Source organism: Cinclus cinclus, chromosome 6 (assembly GCF_963662255.1).
Source record: "Cinclus cinclus chromosome 6, bCinCin1.1, whole genome shotgun sequence".
Classification (NCBI taxonomy): domain Eukaryota; kingdom Metazoa; phylum Chordata; class Aves; order Passeriformes; family Cinclidae; genus Cinclus; species Cinclus cinclus.
In genome coordinates this window covers 19466710-19490871 of record NC_085051.1, presented here as the reverse complement: position 1 = coordinate 19490871, position 24162 = coordinate 19466710, and the positions used below count along the sequence as shown (strand labels likewise).

General features: G+C 42.9%; 1 protein-coding gene across 4 annotated transcripts in view; it reads left to right on the top strand.

Moving 5' to 3' along the window:
• The window catches only part of PAMR1 (peptidase domain containing associated with muscle regeneration 1), a 54364-nt gene that overhangs the window by 5495 nt on the left and 24707 nt on the right, over positions 1–24162 (top strand). For 3 of the 4 annotated variants that reach the window (XM_062494614.1, XM_062494612.1, XM_062494611.1), the window contains exons 2-6: positions 3138–3314; positions 4063–4191; positions 9954–10068; positions 15373–15590; positions 20753–20860. In XM_062494614.1, the coding sequence (XP_062350598.1) occupies positions 3138–3314; positions 4063–4191; positions 9954–10068; positions 15373–15590; positions 20753–20860 (747 nt within the window). The remainder of the gene's footprint in view (positions 1–3137; positions 3315–4062; positions 4192–9953; positions 10069–15372; positions 15591–20752; positions 20861–24162) is intronic. The other variant, XM_062494615.1, reaches the window with a different exon arrangement.

Genomic DNA, 24162 nt, shown 5'->3' with positions numbered 1-24162 from the left:
TTATTCAGTCAATAAATCTTCCTCCACTATTCTGTGCCTCGTTCTCTTCTGTTTTGGGGTAATAATGGCCAAGTGTGTGTGTGGGAGCTGCCAGTGGTTGCCCATCCCCAAACACACAAGGGGGAGCAGGGTTATGCCTCTGCCTCCCTGGAGCACAAGCTGAGCTCAGCCACACAAACAAACATTGATTACACACATAAGTGACTCTCTGCATATCCCTCTTAAACTTCTGAGGCAAAGGTTTTATTTGCCTTTTTTTTCCTGTAGCCCAGAGATATAACGAAAGAGATCCTGCTATTATTAAAGGGATGCATAAACTCTTCAATCATATTTCTTTAAAGAATAGCTTCTACAGATTCTCAAAATAATAGATTGCATGATTTCTGTGAAGAAAATCCTAAAAAGGCCACTTTAAAAAAATCTCAGATCCACGTATTTCCTTGTCAAGGTTATATAAATTGCCAAACTCAGAAACTGAGAACATAAAAGGGAATTAAATTGTCAGTAAATAAAAAGACAGTTTATTTTCACTGTCTAAGTTGAGACAAAAGAAGTGAGAAACAGCAGCAAGCATAGGTGGCAGCAAGTATATTTCTACAATCTTTTAAGGGCCAAGATCTGCTGCTCCCTTCTTAACACTAAATATTACCTCGAGGCAAACTTATTCTACAAATATACACATTTGATCCACCAAGAATAAGCGTGGCCTCTGCTTTTTGGCTCTGTTGTGTGCACAAGCTGTACATTAAAAAAAAAGTGTATGTAACCATTCACACTCTCTACCTACCTACAAATAAATGTGTAATATTTTAGGGAAGAATTGAGTAATTCAGGTTGAAAGGGACCTCTGGATTTCACATGGTCCAGCACACCTCTTGGTGCGAACTTGAAAGTTAAGTTGTGTTGCTCACAGCCTTATCTTGCCAGGATTTGAGTTCCTGCAAGGATGGAGACATTACTTTGTCACCCCAATGCAACTTTGCCTATGAATATTTGGATCATTGTCATACAGACAAAAATTTCTCTTGGATAATACATCCACTTTATTAATCAGCTTTAGCAATCTTGAGATAAATTACAATTCTATCTTGAGTTAGAAAAAAAATGAGAATTTGAAGGATGCTTTACAAAAGCTCTGAGTGTTGAGTAGTTAGTTGTTAGTCAGACTTTAGAGAGTACTGCTTCAGGAAGGAGTGACACCCCCACCTCATAGACCAGAGACACAGCTATTGTCTGTCTTGTATGGTGAGATGTATCAAACTGAGTGTCAGTTCTATGGAGATAATTAGATGCGTGTAATTAATTTTCTCCAGAATCTGAATCAGATACAATTCATAGATAAAAGGCTTAATTAAAAGGGAATAACAGCCATGGGTTAAGAAGCCCCAGCTTGGCCAGGTTGATTGACTGACATTGTGGAAATTAGAAGGCATGAGTTTAATTCCCAACTCTACTATTGTTTTGACCTGGGACCTTGAGCAAAGTCACTTCACCTCCCTTGTGCTTCATTTTCCCATCTGGAAAGAGAGCTTTGTAAAGCATGTGAAGATCTACAGGCAAAAGGGTCTATAACTGCTGAACACTAAGATTATTTCAATGCAAGATTCCACTCCTTGAATAAAAAACTACAGAACCTTATTGGATGTCAGGAACAGCTTTTTCTTTTTGGAATGATTATAGGGGCAGAGAGGGGGGACAGAAAGGTTTCAGCACAAACAGCAGCCTCATTCCTAAACTTAGAGCAGCGGTGGACTCTCCCTGGTCAGTACACCAGGCACAAGGGAAAGGCTCAGTTCTGAGGAGCACAAAGGGCTGCATTTCATTTCTCAGCCAAAGGGGGGTGTGAACAAAAAAGAACAAAACACCAGAAGAAATAGTTTGGTGGCCCTTTTTTAAAATGGAGTCAGTAGAAATCATTAGGGGAGAAGATAAACTTCAGGGAACCAGGCTTCATCAGGTCATAGAGTCAAGTGAGACAGAGCAGCAAAGCTCAGTAGTACGAAGCTTCAGCAGGCACAGTAATTAGGTTATCAGTGACAATGAAACAAAAAACAGTTGTGTGAGAAGAGAGCCAGGTACAGGCATGGATGGGAGTGTTTCACCTTAGAGATGTATGGCTTGTTTTGTGACAAGGCAACCCTATTACTCAGAATTTAATACATGAAGAAAAAGATTGTTCCCTAACCACAATTAAAAAGAAAAAAAAAGAAGAAAGAGGATAGCAGGGGAAGAAAGAACTAGTCTCATTAAGTTTTCTTCATGTCTTATCTTTCAAGTCTGCTCTCTCTTTTTACTATCAAACTCCATGAAAACAGTCATCAGCTGGTTAGAAGGCACACTGACAGCTCCGTGCATTATTTGGATCTCTCTTTGCAGAATTTAGACAGCACACTGGTGGGGAAAGACAGGATCTGCACTTATTGTGGCAGTCCTGAGTCACAGTCTGAGGTTGTTTCTTAAAAGAGTACTTACTTCCAGCATAGATTAGATATCATATGAGGTTATGCTAAATAATAGAAAGATGTTACCATATGAGAAATTCCAGGCAAAACAAACCCTAAAAAATAATAAAAAATCTTGTTTCCTTTGGCAGTGAAGTCAGATATAACAACATGTGCTTCTGGGTCAAAATAGGGAGTGAAACCAGCTAAAATTCAACTTTTAAAAGTGGCCTTTTCTGGTGGGCCCTCTAGTTTTCAAGAAGAAGCAAATTCACAAGCAGAAATTCAACCAAAATATGCAATAATCATTGAAATAATCTATACTATATATGACGCTTTAAATCAGTCCTGCAATCTGAAGACTTTCTCATGTGATGTCATCCTCTGTGGTTTTTTAAAGCTATTTTTCTCACCACAGAAGTAGGGACACCTTGCAGATAATGTGAACATATTCCTTCCCTCTTGTCTGTTTGCTTCCTCTGGCTGGCACTGCAAAACTCCTGCAGTGTTCTTTAGATATGCACACCATTCTGACATTTCAGGTGCATGTTACCATGTAGTTTGGGTTTTTCTGGGCTGAAGACCTTGGCCAGCCTCATGCCATCCATGATCTGACAAACCACTGGATAATAGATCCTGCCATTCCTCATCAGATAATGGATTGTTTCTGTGTGTCCTCCTCTCCATTCTCTGCAGAGTACACAGTGATCAATGAAAACTGCCCAGGAGCTGAGTGGAATATCATGTGTCGGGAATGCTGTGAATATGACCAAATCGAGTGCATCTGCCCAGGACAGAAAGAAAGAGTGGGCTACACCATTCCCTGCTGCAGGAATGAGGAGAATGAGTGTGACTCCTGTTTAATCCACCCAGGTATGTTTGTAGTTATGCTTTACTCACATGAAATCTTTCGCCAAGGCATCATGGCAGACGCTGGGCAGGGCAGTAGTGAACAAGGACATCTCACTGGGGCCTGGGATTGTCCTGCATTTTCTCAGAAACTTCCTCTGCCACTCAGCTGATAGCAGCAAGACACTTGGCAAGGCTCCCCCAAAGCAGGTAGCATCACTGGCCAAAACAACCCAACACTTTCTACTAGCAGTGCTGCCCTCAGGGTGTCTTGGGCACACTTGGAAGCTGCCAAAGGGTGACACTATAGCTGGCTTCACATCAAGAGTGCTTTGGAGGTATTCTTGGTTGATTTGCATCCCCAAAGCAAGAAAGGAGAGAGAAGTCCCACAAGCAAGGAGGAAAAAAAAAAAGTGAAAGGTGAGAGAAGGAGAGAACAGGAGGAGCTAGGACCAGTTTAGAAGTCATCAGAATAATTTAGGCTGGGCCAAGTGGCATCAACACACACATTCAGACTCATGAGAGAGGTGTTTACAGTTAGAGCAATGAGATTTAGAGGCTTGGGCAAGTCAGACCAGGAGTTTGGTTCCAAATCTCAGTCTGAGCTGCCTAGGGTGTGGAGGTTGGGTATGGTTCCCAGTGGGAAAGATGTCAGCACCTCCACAGTCATTAACGTCATTGGCATTTTCTGTGGAAAAGACAGAGAGGCTGCTCCTCTACCTGCAGGACAATCCACCTTGGCTTTCATCTAACACAGTGGCTCTATTTTTAGGCTGCACCATCTTTGAGAACTGCAAGTCCTGCCGCAATGGCTCCTGGGGAGGGACACTTGATGACTTCTACATCAAGGGAATCTACTGTGCAGAGTGCAGAGCTGGCTGGTATGGAGGGGACTGCATGAGTAAGTGTCCTACACGGGCAGGGAGGGATGTCAGGGCCAGGGAGTGGTGGGACAGAGCCCGGGCCATGCTGTGCCTTTCCAGCTATTCCCGTACAGCGACTCTTGCAAAGGGCACAAGGAGGAGAAGGCAAACACAACCAGGCAGCAAACAGATCTACAATCAGGGAAAAAACTTCTCTCCCATTGCTTGTCTGAGAGGAATTGGACTGGGCCTCATGCCATGGTGGGTTAGAACCCTACTAAATGTCTGTTTGGGTTTGGTTTATTTTAAAACTAACTACCGTGACTCTGGAAATCTTCTGTAATCTGCATTTCTTGGACACGCTTCATCATAGCCCTGGTGTATAAGCATAAGCATTTACAAGGGCAACAGCTTTATCAAAGAGCTTACCCTCTGTCCTCTTTCAACCCCTGCCAGCCACAAGGATATCCCAGTGTTTCCCTCCTCTGCCACACATCTTCAACACACTTCAAGGCGTCACTAAGAAAACACTGTCTTGCAACTTCTGATTACGTCACAACAATGAGTGTTTCAGGCCCTAGTACCAATATCTAAAGGTTTTGTTCTTGACAGTGTACAAAAGCTCCTGCTTTTTAGTTTTGCTAAGTTGTTAATCCCAATTCTGTCTTTCAGTAATGAACTCCATCAGCTAATCCTATAGTGTTTAAGACTGGTATTTCCTTCACAGATTTCCCACCAGTGAAGGTGTAGCTCTCTTTCAATTTTTATTGACTGTATCTTTGTTAATATTTCACCGGAAGAGATAAAATCAGATTCTGCTTTCCCTGCTTTGTTCTGTCCATTGTTCTACATACCTTAGGCTTGTGTCCTCTTAGTCATTGATTTTAAAACAACAATTTAACTTGCTTTCATAACACTTCACATGACTGCTCAGGAGGTGAAAGCATAAAAAATAAAATCATTGCTTCAAACAGCAGAATGTGGGGAATCAACATGTTTCAGCAACAGAGCTAATTCAGCCTTGAGGCTTTGCAAGTCAATCAACTGAGTCCCTTGCCGTTTACAGTGTGATTTCTTGAGAACACTTTAAAGTCCCATTTTCTCTAGGTCCATGCTAGAGCTTCTCTGGAATTTTCTTTAAAAGCAGAGCCAAGAAAGCATCATTAACTCATCTAATTTTTCCTCCATCTGCCTGAATATATTGGTTGCCTACAGTAAATGTCAGTTTATTCTTCCCACTTATATTGAAGCAGATACACCTTCACACAGAGGTCATCCCACGTTTGGACATTTTTCCAGTACTGAAATTTTTGACAGCTTTATCTTACAGTGTTTTTCTTACTAGTTGCTCTTTCAAGGGAAGCAGCGTGACACTGAGGCTGTAGTACTTGAGAGGTAGGGTAGGAAGGTTAGATAGTGCTGCTGTCTCTCCCGCTCTTAAAATGAGCACACAGACGATAGTTGTGAGCCCAGCACATCCTGAGGTCCTCTTTTGTGGCTTTCATGGCTATCTCAATTTTGGCCTTGATTGCAGACTCAGGCATGCACAGAACTGCATGTCTGAAAAGCAGCCCATAACCATGCGGGTGCTGGACCGCGGGCTCACAGCGATGCGGCTTTGGGTCTGAAGGGTGGCCAGCAAGTATCCTTGGCATGCCAGCAGGCACTGGCTGCTGGAGCCGTGGATGTGCTAACACATCACACCTGGGAGAGCACAGGAGGAGCCATCTCTCTTTGGTACCTGTGTAGGGCATCACAGCCGAAACTTTGCAGCCAGCCCTGGGTGCCTCGCCAGCGGCAGAGGGCCAAGAAATCCCAGAATTACAAAGAAGCGCCACCACGGTAATGGCGGAATGTAATCTCCCTACTTTGTCCTACGCTGCCGAAGCCAGAGCAGCCGGGCTCTGTCTCCCTCTGGCGGGGCCGGCGGGCGCTGCCTCCGTGCTGCGGCTCCCGGCACCGGGGCACCCGGGAGGGCGGGCGGCGCTCCGGCCGCAGCCCTGCGCTGCCGGGCCGTGCTGGGGCAGCGCCCCGGGCACGGCGGGCACCGCATCCCCGACCGGGCACCGCATCCCCGACCGGGCACCGCATCCCCGAGCGGGCACCGCATCCCCCGGCGGGCACCGCATCCCCGAGCGGGCACCGCATCCCCCGGGCGGCAGGAGGCGGGCACCGCATCCGCCAGGATGGGCGCGAGCAGGGAGCGCGGGGCTGCGCAGCAGCTGCGGGCAGCATCGGCGCCCACTGAGCTCTGTACGAGGCTGGGGACCTCCGGGAGAACAGTGAGGCCGGGCCCAGGGACGGCGCTCAAGGGGCTGAGTGCATTCGCCAGTGTGGCGTGAGCCCCGGGGAGAGATGTGTGGGAACTGCCAGCAAAAGCAGTGATGATGGAGGGCCGTGGCAAGGAAGAAGTACCATGGGATGGCCCTGTTCACACTACAAACCGGGTCTGGTTTGTAGTATCCATTAGCACAGCTGGCAGGATGGGTATGGCTGAAAAACCACCAAAGGATACCAGATCATTTGATTTGGTAAAAAAGATAAATTATATAGGGTATGCCAAAGGAATTTTATTAGGAAATAAACACACTGACTAGATTTAATTGGGTGCTAGGATATTTCCTGGTGGGACTTCTCTTGGATTGAATCAATGTGACCTAAAAGGCACATCAGGCTCTAAAACCAGAAGAAAACTAACCCTGCAGAATCCTTTCCTCTGTACCCTGCACTCCAGCAGCTTTTGCCAACCCCATGTTGTAATGTCACTTCAAGGCACGTGCTCCATCAAAGCAGGGAGAAAATGGTGTTTTCTAACAGCTGTTCTCAGCTCTGCTGTCCAAATGTGGACCCTGTGCCAAAAACTTCTAGTTTTTGAAACTTTCTGAACATTACTGTTTCACGTAATACTGGTGACCAACAACCAACAGGAGGCAACAAGCTGTGACCAGTGACAGCTGCCTTCCCATATCATCCTGTTTCTGAATAGCAGTAACCTTTCTACTGTCTTTCTCCTCTATTCAGTCATCTTGACCTTTGAAGGAGCCTCACATCTAAGATGCAGCACTCAAACAGAAGATAATGGGTTCTTACCAGAGGTCATCTCAGGACCTCTCCCTCCATCGGCCCAAAGGTCTCTGTGGGCTACAACTCAGAGGTCTCCTGAATTTTTTTATTCTGTTAGTAACAAGCCTTGGAGGAAATCTTACTGTGGCCCTGAAAGCTGCCTTTTTTTCAGGAACAGGAACGGAACAAGGATGTTGATACTCTGCCAAAGTGGTTTATTTTTTTGTAAATGAGGCAGAATTTGCCAGCATTTGTGTTTATGATGTAAATTATTTTTGAGAGCTTTCCAGGTCTCCTGCAGATTTAGAATACGAAGAGAAAAGACTCCTTTTGATAAACATATGATTGAACTGTTGGTCTGGGGAGTCAAACTTCTACTAGAAGTGCTGGAGATTCAAGAACACAGTTTTGATGTGTTTGCAAAGGTGCTTCGTGCAGAGAGGGGTGGGAGCAAACCTGAGAACGTTCTTTTGGAGAGGGTCACTGAATGGCTCCTCTTTAGTCTCTGGACCACCTCTTTGCTGGCCAAACCTACTTCCTCGGTGCCAGTGTTCAGAGAGTTCAGGCTGTACCACGGCAAACAGAGAAGTGTGTTTAGTATGCCGTGCATACAAGTATCTCTTTGCACCAGTTCTTTGGCTTTCCTTTGTTAAAGGCATCGAAAACTCAAAAGCCCTTCAGGACGAAAGGGAAACTTTCTTTGAGGTGGTCCAAGCCCCCTGTCAAACCCTCTGAAGATTTCTAGCAGCTTTGTCTCAGGTTGTTTTTGTGGCAGGAGCCAATGGCAGCACAAGGGCCCGTTTCTTGCTGTGGGAAGGAGCATTATCATTTTCACCACAGCAGATCCTGCTGTACTTGTTGAATCCTAATGTGGTTGCTGGGCACACTCATTAATCCTCGCCTTTTACAGAGGGAACTGAGCGAGCCACAGAAGAGGATGAAACACTTTTGAGGAACTCTTCTGAGCAGGATTCCTGTTTCCTTGGGTCCTGCTTAATTAAGGGTAACTGAGGGTAAATGAACAAAGGGTATTTCATTTGAGCAACACTTTCTTAAGAAGAAAGAGGAGGATTTGACCTGCAGTCTTCATGTTTCCCCATACACCAGATGCAGCAGGATTGATTTCCAGACAATGTGATCAATGGGAACCACAGACGCTTGGTACTTCACCAAATCAGGTCACTGTCACCCTTTCTCCCTAGGGAAGGAAGGGCCCGGAGGCGAGTGTTAAAACCCTCTGTTTCAGTAGGAAACATTCATCCTGGGTTACTGGCTAAAAGCTTAGGCTTTCTCTAGGGAAACAGACAGAAGCAGCAGAGCTTTCTGTTGGACTGAAGAGGTAAAAAGAAGTGAGAGAATTGCTGTGGAGGTCTTTTGGGTCATTTGACTTTTTACGTATCCTCATCTGCAGTGTGTAGGCTCTCCTGATTAGGTGATCCTGTTAGACTGAATTGCAATTTTTGGCTTACAAATACATCCTCATACTCCAGCAAAGCAACAGAAGGCTTACCAGGGGATGTAGCCATGTGAAATACTCCACTCAGAAAGATGTAGTCAGGAAAGTAGGAACTGAAAAATTAGGTCTGTCTGGTACATAGAGATTTAACTGTGTGTTTTGCTGCGATGTGCATGTGCAGATCACAGTAAGCTCTGCAAAAATCACTACACAACTTTTCATCTTCCGCAGAGGAAAATATCATTAGCCATATTTTATAGCTGGGGAAAAGGGAGAGGTTACTGAAGGTGAGAGAACTCTGTGGGCTAAAAATGTTCAGCATTCAAGATGAGGAATTAGGACAACTATCCCTGGACAGAGGCCTAGGGACAGCTGCAGGATAGTAATGAAAAGATATTGCTCCCCCAGTGTGACCTTGTCTGCTGTTTGTTCAGCTCATTGTCCTCTGATCGTTTTCTTAGATTGTGCACAAATGACTGGAGCACTTCATCTTAACCTGTTGGTGCTGAAGTACATTCCATAGTATGGTGAAAAACGGAGCAGCACAGGCAGAGTGGAACAAGACTAGAGGAAGGATGAGAATGAAACTGAAAGAAGGGATAAGGGCTGTGTATTCTACATGTGTCACAGTGAGGCATCAGTGCCACACTGTTGATACAGGAGCTGTGATGTTTCTGTATTTTCACTGGCATGGTGGCATTAACATGCAAGGTTGATGTAATGAATCCTGAGGACAAACGTGTCCTCTAGGAATACATCAGCTCTTTTTCCTCCCAGAGTCTCCTCATGGACTAGCAACCATAGTGTTGGGTGCAACAGATTTTTTCTCTCATTCTTTCACTCGCTTGAGCTAATTCAAGTATTCTTTATAGTTCTGTCACTTTCCCACTAGCTTCCTCAGCCTCAGTGGTTGCAAATGTCATCATGGGCTCCATCAAAACTGTTCTGAGCTAGAGCATCAGCCAGGTGGGTGGGTGGGTTAATTAACAGAGAGGCAAAAGCTGCAAGAAATGGTTTGATGGGGCTACATTGCAAACCAGGGAGAAGCAATCAACAACTTTCCTGGGGTACTCTTAGCCTAGACAATACTGCAGAATAGTCATAACTCCTTAAAACCACTGTGTGGCTGTCCCAGTATTTTATACACTGCCTCGTAAGAAACAGTGTATCTTCCTAAGTGATCCCATCCTCTCCTTCTGGTGTTATTTCTACATATATTTTTTTCAAATGGCTCTTGAAGGTCCTTCACACAATTTTTTTTTCTTTCTTTTTTCTCCCCAGGGTGTGGGCAGGTTCTTCGGGCTTCTAGAGGTCAGATTTTGCTGGAGGGTTACCCACTGAATGCACGATGTGAATGGACTATCCATGTTAAAGCTGGATTTAACATTGAGTTAAGGTGGGTCCTACTGACTTTTAGCCAGCACTGATTTCAGGTGGACATTGGGGCATGTAGATAACCAAGAGTCAATGAGGTTCACTAGCTGTGAGCCCTGGGGCAGTAAAGGTATGGCAGCCACTTTGCATTTGGTACCACAGCTCTTCCCCTGGTCTGGCTTGTGATGGACAGGCACTGGAAAAATCAGTGCTGTGCTTTCAATTCCCGTTTGCAACAGATGGATGCTGAAGAGAGTTTCTCAGGCATTGGGCACAAGTGTCTCTTTAGAGGTGATTTCAAACCTTGACAGTACAGCACCCAATATTTTCTGAGGACTGTACCAGGCTGAGCATCCTTCATTCTTTGAAGAAAAGATGCAGGAACGTTTCAGTATGATGTCTCATGCAAGGAGAGAGTTGCCGATGAGTCTTGCCTTGCATTTAGCCTTCATTTTCCCCTTCTTTTTTTCCCCCCCTCTTTTCACCAACACTGCTTTCTATCAGCCTCAGTTATTCCTCTCACCATTCCTATACCTAGAGGATGTGATTGGTTCTCCTGCAGGTCACAGAATCACAGAATTAACTAGGTTGGGAAAGACCTTTGAGAACATCATGTCCAACCTATGACCTAACACCACCTTATCAGCTAAACCATGGCACTCAGTGCCACATCCAGTCTATCTTAAAACACCTTCAGGGAGGGTAACTCCACCACCTCTCTGAGCAACCCATTCCAATGCCCCATCACTCTTTCTGTGATTAATTTTTTTCCTAATGTCTAGTCTAAACTTCCACTCACACAGCCTAAGACTGAGACCTATTGTCTGGTCATCACTCTTCTGAGCTGTGTATGCTTAGACCTGTTAACCAGCCCTAATGACTCAAGCTCACAGTTCCTGCCTAGTGCAGGAGAGCCTCTTGTTGGGGTAATTAATAATGTTTTCAAATGTGCACAGCACGGTGCTCACACAAGCCACAGGAAGTATGGCAGGGGATGGTATTCGAAACACACTGGCTAATATAACAAAAAAGAATAGCTTAACCCTTCACATGGATATTTCATGGACTTTGGAGCTGAGGCAAAAGAATGATGCTAGATACACTGTTAAAATATGTTCAAATAGTTTAAATATGTTCCTGTATGTTTGAAGAGCAACTTAATGGGAGGAAGAACAACAAATCAGCTGAAAAGAAGAGTTTGTGGTTTTCCCACACTAATGCACTTTTTTCAGAGCTGTAAATGCAAGCCTATTGTGTAGTTATGAGCCATTATTGCCTTAATAGCACAGGGGCAATGCTTGTGAGGAAGAGTTTTGTGTTCAAATGACATGACTTTGCATCATTATCAGTGGGCGTGGGTTGTACTTGCCTTCTTTTTAAGAGATATTGTTGGTGAGGTTATGATTTGCACAGCACACGCTTAGGGAGGTGAGGCATTTCTACATTTCTGAAAAGGGCTTTGTCAATTGTGAGGTTTAAAAAATGCTTCAAGAGCTACAGGTGCCACCTGTCTTTGCTGTTGTGGGAATTGATGTGAGTGTGGAAATGGAAATGGATCCTGTGCATTCATGTAACTATTGAAAGCACCTATCTCTGGGTGAAGTGTTAACAGCCAGGTGGCATCAGGCACAAGGTGCAAGAAAGGGACCAAAGGTTATTTTAACAAAGGACACTATCGAAAAGCAGAACTTGCTGTGGCTGCACTAAGGAGACTAAATTTTTTCAAAGCAGTAGAATGCTGTAGTTATCAGATGTAGTAACTCTTTGGAGAAATCAGGCTTTCATTCTAGACCCTGAGGGCCACCCACACACAGGCTAGAAATAGGAAGATGTGTCACATGAGATGCATACAGTTCATGGAATGGTTCACAGTTCGCTGTTCAACTTGCTGCTACAGAAGATGGAAAACTTTAACACAAGACTGCCTTTCTCTTCCTCCTTATATCAATCCTTCCTGCAATCAAATAAACATACTACTAGGTGTCAACTTGATGTTGAATAATTACACTACATTTCAACTGTGAAGTCTCCAAGAGGAAAGCCTGAACTACCAACTTCTGCTGTCAACATCTAATTTATTTGAGCTGGGTAATGTTGGAGAATCCTAAAGCCCTTTGCCTAGCCTGATGATGAACCCAATGTCCATAGCACCCCCAGGGAATGATCAGGAGCTCTCCTGAATGTCCACAGTTAACACTGCCACCCAGCAAGTTCTGCAGAAGGCATAGAGGAAACCTTCATGGAAAAGATGGAAGAGGAGGTCCTCACAGAAGGTAACCCTGCAGTGTGTTCTGAGTCAGTTGACATCTTCAAGGTGCACCACCTCAGAGCTGTCCACTGAGGTACTTCAGCAGTTAGATATCGTGGGAAAGATGTACATTTAACCTAAAACTTCATCTTTAGGCTATTTTTACACAGAAGGGCAGGTTCACCTAAGCTAACCAACGAAGCCTGCCTCCTGGGTCTGCCATCCATGTTTCCTTCACTGTATTTTCATACAAATGTGCTGATCCCCTCTGTGGGTGGTAACTGCTTAGGGCTGTAATGCACAGCCAACACTGAGCTGAATCAGCACAACTGCCCACAAAAGAACTCCTTTTTTCATTCTCTCTGTGCACAAATCCTGTTTGCTGCCACTCTGGTTTGCAAGGGCAGGGGTGGAGACAGCATAATACAGAAGATGAACAAAGTGTTTGCCTTTGCTTACATGGGGCAGGAAGAGTAAAACTCCCAGGAGCACAGATAAATCTTCCCTTGCTTTAAGCTGTGCCATGCAATCCTTCAGGGGTTGGCTCAGTAGAGCTGTTTTGATAAATAGTGTCCATGTTGTGGTGGTAGTTTGTTTTCCCTGCTTTTTTTGCCAGACATGGAGTTTTTTGGGGGTTGTGATGTATAGGCTCCCTCAGCCTGAGCCATATCAAGGATGTCATATCACAGTAGAAGCAGCTCACAACTTTCAATTCTTTAATTTAGTGCCTCAGCAGAGAGGCAGTTTTAAATATGCACTTTGGCTAGAAGTTTTCCTCAGAGGGGTTGGCCAATATATGCTCACTGCAGGCATTGATGAAATCAAGACAATACTTTTCATTCCTTCGTGTATCTGATGACCTGTAGCACAAAATTAGCATGCTTAGTTTTATAATATCCAAGAGAATTATGATATAATTATACTTTCACTGGTGAGGAAACTGAGGTCTGTTGAATTGTGTGTGTACCTGTGGTTTAAACAGCAATAGACCTCATGGTCTGTAAAGGGTTCTGTCATCTGGGCTGTAGCCAAGAGGTTTTTAAAATCTTTGGCAGGTTTCCTGACCTGCCAATTCTGAGTCTTAATCACAGGATCCTATGTTGTCAGTACAGTGTCTCTGCTTCTTTGCCAAGTTAAATAAAATGCAAGTCAGAACCCCTATGCCTTTCACATTCTCCGCTCTGTTTTCATCATTTTTTAAAACAGAGAAAGCAAACAATTAAAACCAGTATTCTGTGTACAGTTCTTTCATTCTCTGTGTGTATGTCTTGATATTCTTTGTTAGGGGACACACATCAAGACACAGTTTACCTTTACAGCTATAAATAATACTGCTCCCAGTACATGGTGGGCATTCCAGAAACTTCTCTTCTGTACTTGCACACATACTTAATTTTAATCAGAAATGTACTAGTTCAGAAAACCAGAAAATATTTTTAGGATTGGCTGAGGATAAACTGCAGCCTGATAAGTGTGACAAAGATGAATGAATTAATTTGTATTGCTCTGTAACTTCCATCAGGGTAGATCCCTGGGGTGTGTTTCACCAGTGAAAGAATGTTTTGAAAATGTAGTGTATAACCTGATACCTGGGAGGATGTCTCTGGCAGACCTGACAGAACTAGAATTCAACTCATGCATTTTGTGCAAAGCGAAGTTCAATTATCTCTCTCTAAAGCATATTCAAAGCAGATGTCCTTTTTTTTTTTTTCTACAACATTCCATCAGATGATTTAAAAAAATGAGGGGCTCTCTTCCACTGGTGTAGCTTCCTACAACTGCTCAATCATTTCTGTGTTGGTAGCATACTCCTGGTGCTCAAAAATCAGCCATATGACCTGAACAAAGGTGACTGAGTGAAGAGGCCTCTTAAGTCAGTTCATGAGTTGTCAGGGAAAGGTTGAGGGTCATGGAGGTCTCCTTAACATGGTGGCTTAGATGAGGAGAGTATGAAACAGGCTCCAGAATTCTCTTCCCTTCAGACTGTGAGGTCCAGGAGCAGATCCAAAATCCATCTCACCTCTGGTGTGAAAATTCAGTCTTTGCAAACCACTAGGCCCACACTGGAATAGGCAGTGTGGGAGATACAGCCCAATCCTAAATACACATCTGCAGTGTTAGGAGTCTTCAGGAAGATGGAGTACAGAATGAGTTTCATTTATAAAATATCCTGCTGAACAGTTAGCAGCATGGCCTCTCCCAGGCCCATTTCTTCTCCTTTTCCTGCTATTCCAAGGCTGAGCCCAGCCCCCTGAGCTTTGTACATTCTCCAGAGGCACTTGTTATTGCTCCCTCTGTTTCTCGTTCATATTCTGGAGGGGTGCTTTGGCTCTGTGCCCACCTGAATTCCAAAAGGAGTATATAGCATGGCTGTTAATGAACAAAAGCCGGGCGCAGTGGCTGGATCGAAGCTAGGAAAGGACAGACATTGTGGGAAAAGGCTTTAAGTATTTCCCTTCTGCACTAATTCCTGTGCCTTATTTCTGCTCTCAAAAGACAGGCAAGTGCCACACATCAGGGATTTACTACCATTTTGCTTTCTAATGCAAAACGTGCTGTAGTATTTTGAGTCTGTTTCCCTGGCTGTTGCTGCTTCTGTTACATCCCCAAGCTTTCCTTGTATCCCTAATTGCTGACTTCTGAACATCACAATGTAAATAGCTTTTGAACCTTGTTATTTGATACTGCAACTTCCAGTACTTAGAACTTTATTTATGGCAAATAGAACAATTTTTAGTAAACAATGACAATAGAAATATGCCCTCTGCAGTGCCTGACCCTGGATGATAGTTCTGACATTGTATTTTGGTTAGGCATCTGATGCAAGTGAATAGACTATATGACTTCAATTTAGACTTCACTGTTCTGACACTTGAGTGTTCTCATGGAACAACTGTATAGCGTTGAGCTGGCTTCTAGGCATCATGATGCAAAAATTGAGATGAGTGAGGAGTCTTTGTGTGGTCAGGGACTTGTTGATTCACTGGGGGAGGCAGGCCCTAAATACCTAAATGCCCAAATAAATAGTATTCAGGGTGCACAGGTAAGGAGTTTGACTGTTTGTCCTTGTTCCCCAAGATTTTCCATGCTGAGCCTCGAGTTTGACTACATGTGCCAGTACGATTATGTGGAGATCCGTGATGGGGACAATTTGGACAGTCAAATAATAAAGAAATTCTGTGGAAATGAGAGGCCACCTCCTATCCGAAGCACTGGGTCTTCACTCCATGTCCTCTTCCAGTCGGATGGATCCAAGAACTTCGATGGATTTCATGCTGTCTTTGAAGAAATTACAGGTAACATAATCTAAAAGTGGAACATGCCACTCATTCTTATTAATTCAATTTCACTAATCTCTTACCCTGTTTTGCTTCATTAAAAACTTTCATGCTGTGTTGCCAACAGCAACTTACATAAAGTCAGTGTGGGGAAGATTCAAAAGCTGTCAGATAGCATGTGAATATGAGGCTCTTCTAAAAAATACTAAATTCCTTCTACTCGTGTGAAGAACAAGCACATCAGCCAGCAGAGAAAAGCTGCTGTTTTGTGTGACTTTTCTGTTTGAAGAATTAAGAGCACAGAGGAAGTACAGGAAGGGGCATGTGTATCTGAAGAGGCAGAATTGCTCAATGCTGTATTCAGGAGCAGAGTTCACTATCTCAAGCAGCAAAAACCTGGTGCTCATAGATAGCTCAGTGAAAATGCCCTGACAGGACTATTGTGTTAGCACATGTATCATTAAGAATTAAAAAAAAACCCTACCAAGCAAGACCAAAACAAACAAAAAAATCCCCAAGTGCGTACAAAAAATAATTATTTTCTTTTAGAAGAGGTGTTTCCCATTCTGTGATTATCTCAGTGTTTTGAATTGCAGAAGCAGGGCTCCAGAATTACTGGTTTTGTTACTACTCAGTGTTTCAATCCTCTATATTGCTTTCCATAGTTTCAAAATAGCACTGAAGGTGTAGCTGGCTTGTCATTTTGCCATTGTATCTGCAGTAGCCTCCACACTCATTCTAGATCTTCCTTGTTTAGCTATGTAAGGAATTTTGGTCAAATCTATCTACAGTACTCCTAGCACAGGTTAATCAGACTGTGCTACTTTGCCATAGATAAACCCTGCAGGATCCATGGCTCACCATATCTTGTCTTCTGTATGTACATCCTGGTGACCCACATTTCATGAGGTCATCCAGGGTATATCGGGCTCAGGAAATATAGTCAATATATATAATCCTGTTGAAAACATACAAACATAGCTCCTAACAATGGTTAGAGGTGTAACTAGCAATCTGAAATGTTCGTACTTCTGGATATAACATCTATGCCATTTCTCAGCCTGCCCTGTTCTTCAAATGCCACCTTTAGTACCTGTTAGCAGGAGCAGTTAGCTATTGATAGTTTGCCTGGGCTTACAGCAGGAGAGGTGATATAGAACAAATGAGTGTGGCATGGGCTTGTTGCATAAGGGCTGCCTACACCCAGGGAACTAACATTTTCCATATGGTGCAAGCTGAATTGGTTCTGTTTTCTCTGCCCAGCAGGGAACACTCGGTATTTGAATATTGTTGAGCACTTTATTTCCGCCCCATTTTGAGTGGTAATTATTCTGAGGCTGTGAGGCTGCAAGTGTAGTAATCCACACAGAGCACATTGTAAAGGGCTTCTCAGAGTTGTGAGGAGCTCTATTTGTGCACTTTATTATGAGGCTGTTCTGGTCTAATGTGTAGTGCAGTGAAAGGCTTTTCAAACACTCCCAGTGTCTTTTTATGTGAAACACTAACCTGGCCAGCAGGACCATTTAAGGGAAGAATACAGTGTGCATGGGGCAGCATAGAATTGAAAGTGGGGGCAGCACAGGATCGAAAGCTCTGGCAGCACATTGAAAACTGAAGCATTTGCCCTGAAATTTCCCTTTCTGCACAGTACTGTGGAAGAGCCAAGGTCCCCAGAACAGAATTCACAGGACTTGCTAAAGCAATTCCCTGTGCAGCAGCAACACAGATGATTACAGGATGTGGACTAGGACATGAAGGTGATCTGGTGTCCCCAGCACCATACTGCTGCAGTGGAAAGGACTGAAGAAGTATGTCAAAAGTGAATTCCTTCTTTTTCTGCCTTCTCTTTCTGTGAGCTCTGTACTGGCTTAGAAGCCATAGTTTGCTGAAGCAGAGGCACTGACTGCACAGAGATCACTGGTTCAAATTTCAGACAGGTCTTGATTGATACAAAATAAGCTGCAAAGCCTGTATCTCCTTTAGGAAAGGTTTCTATGTGTATAGTTATTAAAGGATGAGCCACACAACCTGCTGTGCTGCCTAGTCTGGAGGCAGGTGCTAGGTCCCATCCTATGCCAAGTGTGAAATGGGAACCAGTTATTGGCATGAGTGACTAGAAGTCACTGAACAAAATTCAGATGAGAAGCAAAGAGGCCAGATGGGGAGCTATCAGAGTCTCTAAAGGATTAGATATATGCTGGATCCAGTTAAATGAAAGCCAGTTGCTAACTTTCAGTAATGCTTTCCTTTCTGTGCAGCCAAGCTAGTGGACATAACATAGTGGCTTTAAACTATTGTCCCTTGCTGTTTCACTTAAGCCAGGAAATCAAGACTCCTTAAAACAGAAAAAATATTTAGTGGTTTTTAGTATCAGGCATTTTCAAGGACAGTACCTAGCACTTAGCCTTGTTCACTTGACATTCTTACTTTTCCAGATTCAGGAGAAAAGCTGGGACAAAGATAAAAGTTTACTGGCTTCAAACAGTGACTACAAAATATCAGTCTGTAAAGAGTCTTCTGCTCCTCCTTCCCTTTCTCAGTGATATATTACATTAGTTGTATAAAGTACAATTGCCACATATATATTTTCTTTTAATGAATGGATTACTGTCCTTAGTCAGGCCTTAATCTTCAATGAGACATGGAAGATATTAATTGCCCAGCCATGTATAAATTGCTCTTAGATCACCACATGAAATCTTCAGACAAATCCATATGTGGCATCTATATATTTCTTACCTCATGCCATCTGGTTAATAAGAAACTTCTCTGAGAGAAGCTGCTCTGAGGTTGATCCATATGGTGTCAGTGACAGATCCTGGCACATGGGGCCTTTTCCTGATGTGGGAAACACCTGAGCAGCTTGTGGGAGGCGCTGAGGAGATCTGCACTTTGGCAGAACAAGCACCCTTCTGTACCCCCATGCCTTTCAGAGCAGCCCAGGGGTCAGCCAGGGTGTGCAGCAGCTCATGACACCTCGGGAGTGCAGGGAGGGCAAGGTCCTGATGCTGCTGCTGCTGCAGAGCTGAGCCCTGAGGGAGGGGTCAGCATCCCCTGGGAAGGAGCACAGCCGGGGTGTCCCCTTGGCAGGAGCTGCATCCTCTGCATGCACCAGGAAGGAGGTGACAACCCAGTCAGGGCTGCCACATAAATATGGAGCCATCCAGGTCTGGCTGCAGAGAGGGCCAGAACATGTCTCTTTTGACTCAGCCATTGCTGGCAACCTCTCTTCCCACACTGCTTGAGCAGAGGGACTGCAAGGCAAGGGCTGGGGCAGCAAAGCCCTTCCCACCCTAAGAGAAGATCAGTGTTGTGACCTCCCGAGGAACCTCAACATACATGACCCTATGGGACCTGATGACATACATCCCAGAGTCCTGAGGGAACTGGCTGATGTAGTTACCAAGTCACTTTTCATGATATTTGAGAAGTCATAGCAGTTAGGTGAAGTCCCTGGTGATTGGAAAAGAGATAAAAATTCACCCATTTTTAAAAAGGGATGAGCCCAGAAACAACTGAACTGTCAGCCTCACCTCTGTGCCTGGGAAGTTCATGGAACAGATCCTCCTAAGAGCTGTGCTAAGGCACGTGGAGAACAGGGAGATGATTCAGGACAGCCACAACAGCTTCACCAAGGGCAAGTCCTGCCTGACCAATCTTGTGGCTTTCTACAGTGGAGGGACTACACCAGTGCACATGGGAAGGGCTACAGATGTCTGTGGAGTTTGATAAGGCCTTTGGGCATGGCCACAACATCCTTCTGGCTAAACTGGAGAGAAATGGATTTGATGGGTGAACTGCTCAGTGGATGAGCAACTGATTGGATGGTCAGATCTAGAGGGTGGTGGTCAACAGCTCAATGCCCCAGTGGACATCAGTGACAGGTGGTGTCCCTCAGGGGGCCATATTGTGGTTTGGATTTTGTATGATAACACACTAATGTTTTAGTGATTGCTAAGTAGTGCTTACTCTAAATCAAGGACTTTTCAGTTTCTCCTGCTCTGACAGAGAGGAGTTGCACAAGAAGCTGGGAGGGAGCATGGCCAGAACAGCTGACCCAAACTGACCAAAGGGATATTCCTTTGAATATCCACCAAAGAATATCATGCTCAGCACGTAAACTGGGGGGAGTTGTTTGGGAGCATGGTTTGCTGCTTGGGGAGGAGCTGGACTTCAGCCAGTGGTGTGGTGAACAACTGTGTTGTGGATTGATAGTTTTTTTCTCTGAGCATGATTTCTCTCTCTCTCTCTCTCTTGCTCTCTCTCTCTTTTCCACCCTTCAATGTAATTATTATTCCTATTATTATCATAATCATATTCTATTTTGTTTCAATTAAACTGTTGATATTTCAACTGATGAGGTTTATATTTTCTTTCTCAATTCTTCTCCCCTCCAGGGGTTATGGGGTGGGTGAATGGCTGTAGTACTTAGCTACAGCTGGGGTTAAACCACAATAGCTCTACTCACTCATCTTCTCTTAGAACAGGCACCAAAAATGTGTGTGTGTTATTACACAATGGAATTTGTTGGTATTTGATGCACAGTTACACATTCTGATATTAAATTATGCTTGCTTATACAGTTTGATGTGTATCACTGTTAGATTGTTGTATGCAAGGGTTTCCTAGGGACAAAGCAACTCCCAAAATCTAAAGCAACAAGATCCGAGACACAAAAAGACCTACAAAAACTATGGATCCAAGAACTTATCTCTAAACTCTGGGTTGAATGGTAGGAAAAAATGTAGGTTGCTATTAAGCTTCTTTAGTTTAGTTTAAGCTCTAAACATTAATTGAACTTGATGTAAATTATTTTTATTCCATGAATCTTTCTCATTACTTAACTGCAGTTAAAGGAAAATGGTAAAAGTAATGTATGCTGGGAAAAGAACTGTTTAAAAGAGACATCAACTTCACTTACAGACACAGAATCAGTTAGGTTGGAAAAGACCTCTGAGGTCATTGAGTCCAACCTATGACTGAGCACCTTATCCCCATTAGATCCTTCCTCTAGTAAGTAAGAGCAGAAGACATTTCGACATGGAACAGGCCCTTTACTGTGTCTTTCTAACTTCTAACCAAAACACGTAATTTACCCCTAGACACAACCACGAAGAGGAAAAACAGATAGATTCCCCATCTTATGAGAGACCATGAACATTCTTATTTTTCTTTTGCAGCTTGTTCTTCATCTCCATGTCTTCATGATGGGACGTGCATTCTAGACAAAAGCAGCACCTACAAGTGTGCCTGTCTGGCTGGCTATACAGGGAATCGCTGTGAAAACTGTGAGTATAGGCACTGTGTGCATGACCAGCCTCCAGAGTTGTCACTGATTAATTAATTTTAAGGAATGTCATTGGTGTGTAAGTTTGGCCAGTCACAGAGCCAGAGAATGCACTGAGTTTCTTGTGACGTTTTTCAAGACATGTTTCTTGCTGTTCATGAAGATTTCCACTCAGTCATTCTGGAGCTTTATGCCAATGAGTAAAAAGGTAAAACAGATTTGAAGCTGGGAAACTGCTCACAAGAAATCTTTGCAATGGATTAGCCTCATCAGACAGAGGTATCCCTGCCTGCTGCTTTCCACTATGTGCATCAGCTGTTCTCTACTGCATACCCCAGCTGAGCCCTGTGCTTAATGCTCTAGACTGAGTCATTCATAGGAAATTCATCTTCCCTCACAGTCACCTGGAAAGTAGAATTCTAGCACCATGAATGAGAGACACTTGGGATCAAAACAAATGAAAAAGGGTAGATTCTGTTCATATCCGGGTTGGTACTCCTCACTGTACCTATAGTCATAAGTACATAGTCATATAGTCATACTCATACCTGGTTTTGTCCTAACAAGTGAATTGTAAAATAACTGGATTCAAATCAATTGTCTGTTCCAGTGGTTTATTTCTTCATTTGTGAGAAAATCTTCCTCTAGCAGGGCTCAAAAGAGCATGAGGGAGTAAGAATTTTGCAATATATGCCATGATAACAGTTGTACCACCTATACTAGCTGAAAGGAACATTCTGCAATACTTAAAGTCGTTGAGCTAGAGCTGATCCTGGAAGATTTCAGTGACAGAGGTGAAATCCACTTGGAATCATATTTATCCTGCTGTGGCATTCCTCTGGCCATAAGGCACACAATGCTTGCCTGCTAGCAGAGTTCTCAGTTCTATTGCAGAGGAACCAATATACACCAAACCTCACTTCAAAATCTTTCCCCCATGAATGCCATTGTTAGGAGTGGATTTATCTCCTGGAATTTATTTTGTTTTATCAGGGGAGTTAAATCATAGTGGCATGGTGCCTCCTTTGATGAATAATTTTGAGGTAAAAGATCTTTCAATTTCTACAGATCCAGAAGTAGCTCAGATGTGAGGAGAAGTCATTTAATATTTTCCATAAACCTGAAAAAAAATTGTTTCTGAACAGATTGCAAAGATTCTGTATGGTATGTTTTCTGTAGGGAAGAGGTTGCTAACACTTGGAAGTTCCTGACCTCAGGACTAAGAGTGTCTGGCTCTTTTGCTAACAGCCTCTTTCCTATGAGTAGTTGTTTAATAGGTCATTTAGGGACTAGAAACTCCTGAGCTCTTTGCAACTGCTCAGCAAGATTAGTTCTGCTCCTTTAGAATGACTGAGGGAAAAAAAAACCAAAAAAACAAAAACAGGGAAAGATTCCTGTTTGATTCAGAACCAACTAAAATTTTAAATAATTACATTTCCAGCAAACCTCAGCCTGAGTTTTGGCAGTCTCTACAGTATACAGGCAAGGCAAGGAATGAAGCTCATATTCTTTTACTGACTTTCTTTTGTAATTCCAGTGTAGAAACTTCACCCATGCAACCCACACAGCAAACAACAGGGGAGATAGTTGAAAAACAGTAGGATGAGATTTCTGTCACTGTAAGCAATGAAAGGTAGAGGTACTAACAGAATGAAAGAGAGGGGACACTTAAACATATATGCAGTAAAATTTTGAACTTGATGGGAATCTTGTAGTTTAATTTGTGAAAGAACAATTTCGGTGGATAAAATTCTGTTACTTTATGATGTTTGTGGCTGTATGTTTGGCTTTTGCTCATGCTAGGCATAATATTGTTTTCCAGCACCTATATTGCTGCCTTCAATGTTAATAGCAAGCCTCACAGTTGGAAAACATCATGGCAAATCTTTTTTATTTCTGGTTTCGAGTAATTTTTTTTTTCCTTAAGTTATTTCCTTCAGTTTTGCCAAAATGCATCCTAAGTATTTTCCAGTGTATGGGGAGAAGAGTCATAAAATTGAAGTTTGATTTGGTTTTTTAACAATAAAAAGAAGAACAGGGGAAAACATCGATGGCTGTAATTCTTTAAAAGCTAGTTGTAGTTTCATGAACAGCCTTTTAGTATAAATGTTAAAGAGAGATTAAGTCTCCCTCAGAATCTTTCTTTCTGTTAGATCTTTCAGCAAAAGTGCTATCTTGTGAGGTGGAGCCAAGGGAAATAATTTTTTTTCTGCAGAAAACTGTCATAAAATAGTCACTTTTGGAATATTCAATACTACTTTGGACACTATAAGACTGACATTTTTCAGTCTGGTTTTCTTGGAGTAAGTCAGGTGCAATCCCATTAAAGTTAATGGATGAATAATAGTTATAAGAGAGAAGAAAATTAGAGTGCTTTAGTGTTAAGTGCACGTAGAAGCTCTGAGATGGTGCAACAGAAGGTACCTAGAGAGATATGAGGGTTTTAAAGAAATCCAAGGGACATAGTTTAGATGAAGAGAGACTGTGGGATTATCTCATTAAGGAATAAATTAAGGCTAAATTAAATAAATTTAGCAATGGGTATTTCACAACAGAATCAGAAATTTTTTTAGAAAAATTTTCCATACCATCCCAATGCAGATCTCTTTTTGTATGTTGCCAAGTTTAATTTTAAAGATGTGGGAATCACTATTGGAATTATGGAAATCACCTTAATGAGATAAACCACATGGAACCTATTGTTTCCTCCATTAAATTAAATTCCATCTATTTAGCAGGATGAACAACATTGGTCAACCTGCTTTCCTGGGGTCATATTTGAACTAATTGCTCTTACAATTAGGTCACTTCCAATTTGCAATATTAATAAATTAATCCAAGGCACAGGTTACTTACAACTAGCAGTCTCCTTTATCTTCTACTATAACAGCCAAGAAATTAACATTTTGTTTACAATTTGAAGGGCTAATGAGGTGATTTAAAGGCTTCAACTGCGTGGAGTGAAATGTAGGCATTTATCTTTCTGACAGCTGCTAATATATTTCGGTCAGTCTTGTATTAGGGCAAGAAATCATTTATATAAATATGTCTTATTTCACTTCAGAGACTGTTAAAAATGTATCTGAAGTTGTAAAGCAAATGCTAACCTTCTATCTTGTGACCCAAAACACAATAAAGACAAATCCTAGGGACAGCAAAAAATACCTTCTTACAGATAAACATGCTTTGCTATCATGATACAGCAGCTAGAGAAAACTAACTCCTGTTTTAAATACTTACGCTTCTTTCTGATCTTAAAGTCAATTTGCAGTACCTACATACCCTTCCCAGTGACTCCTTAGC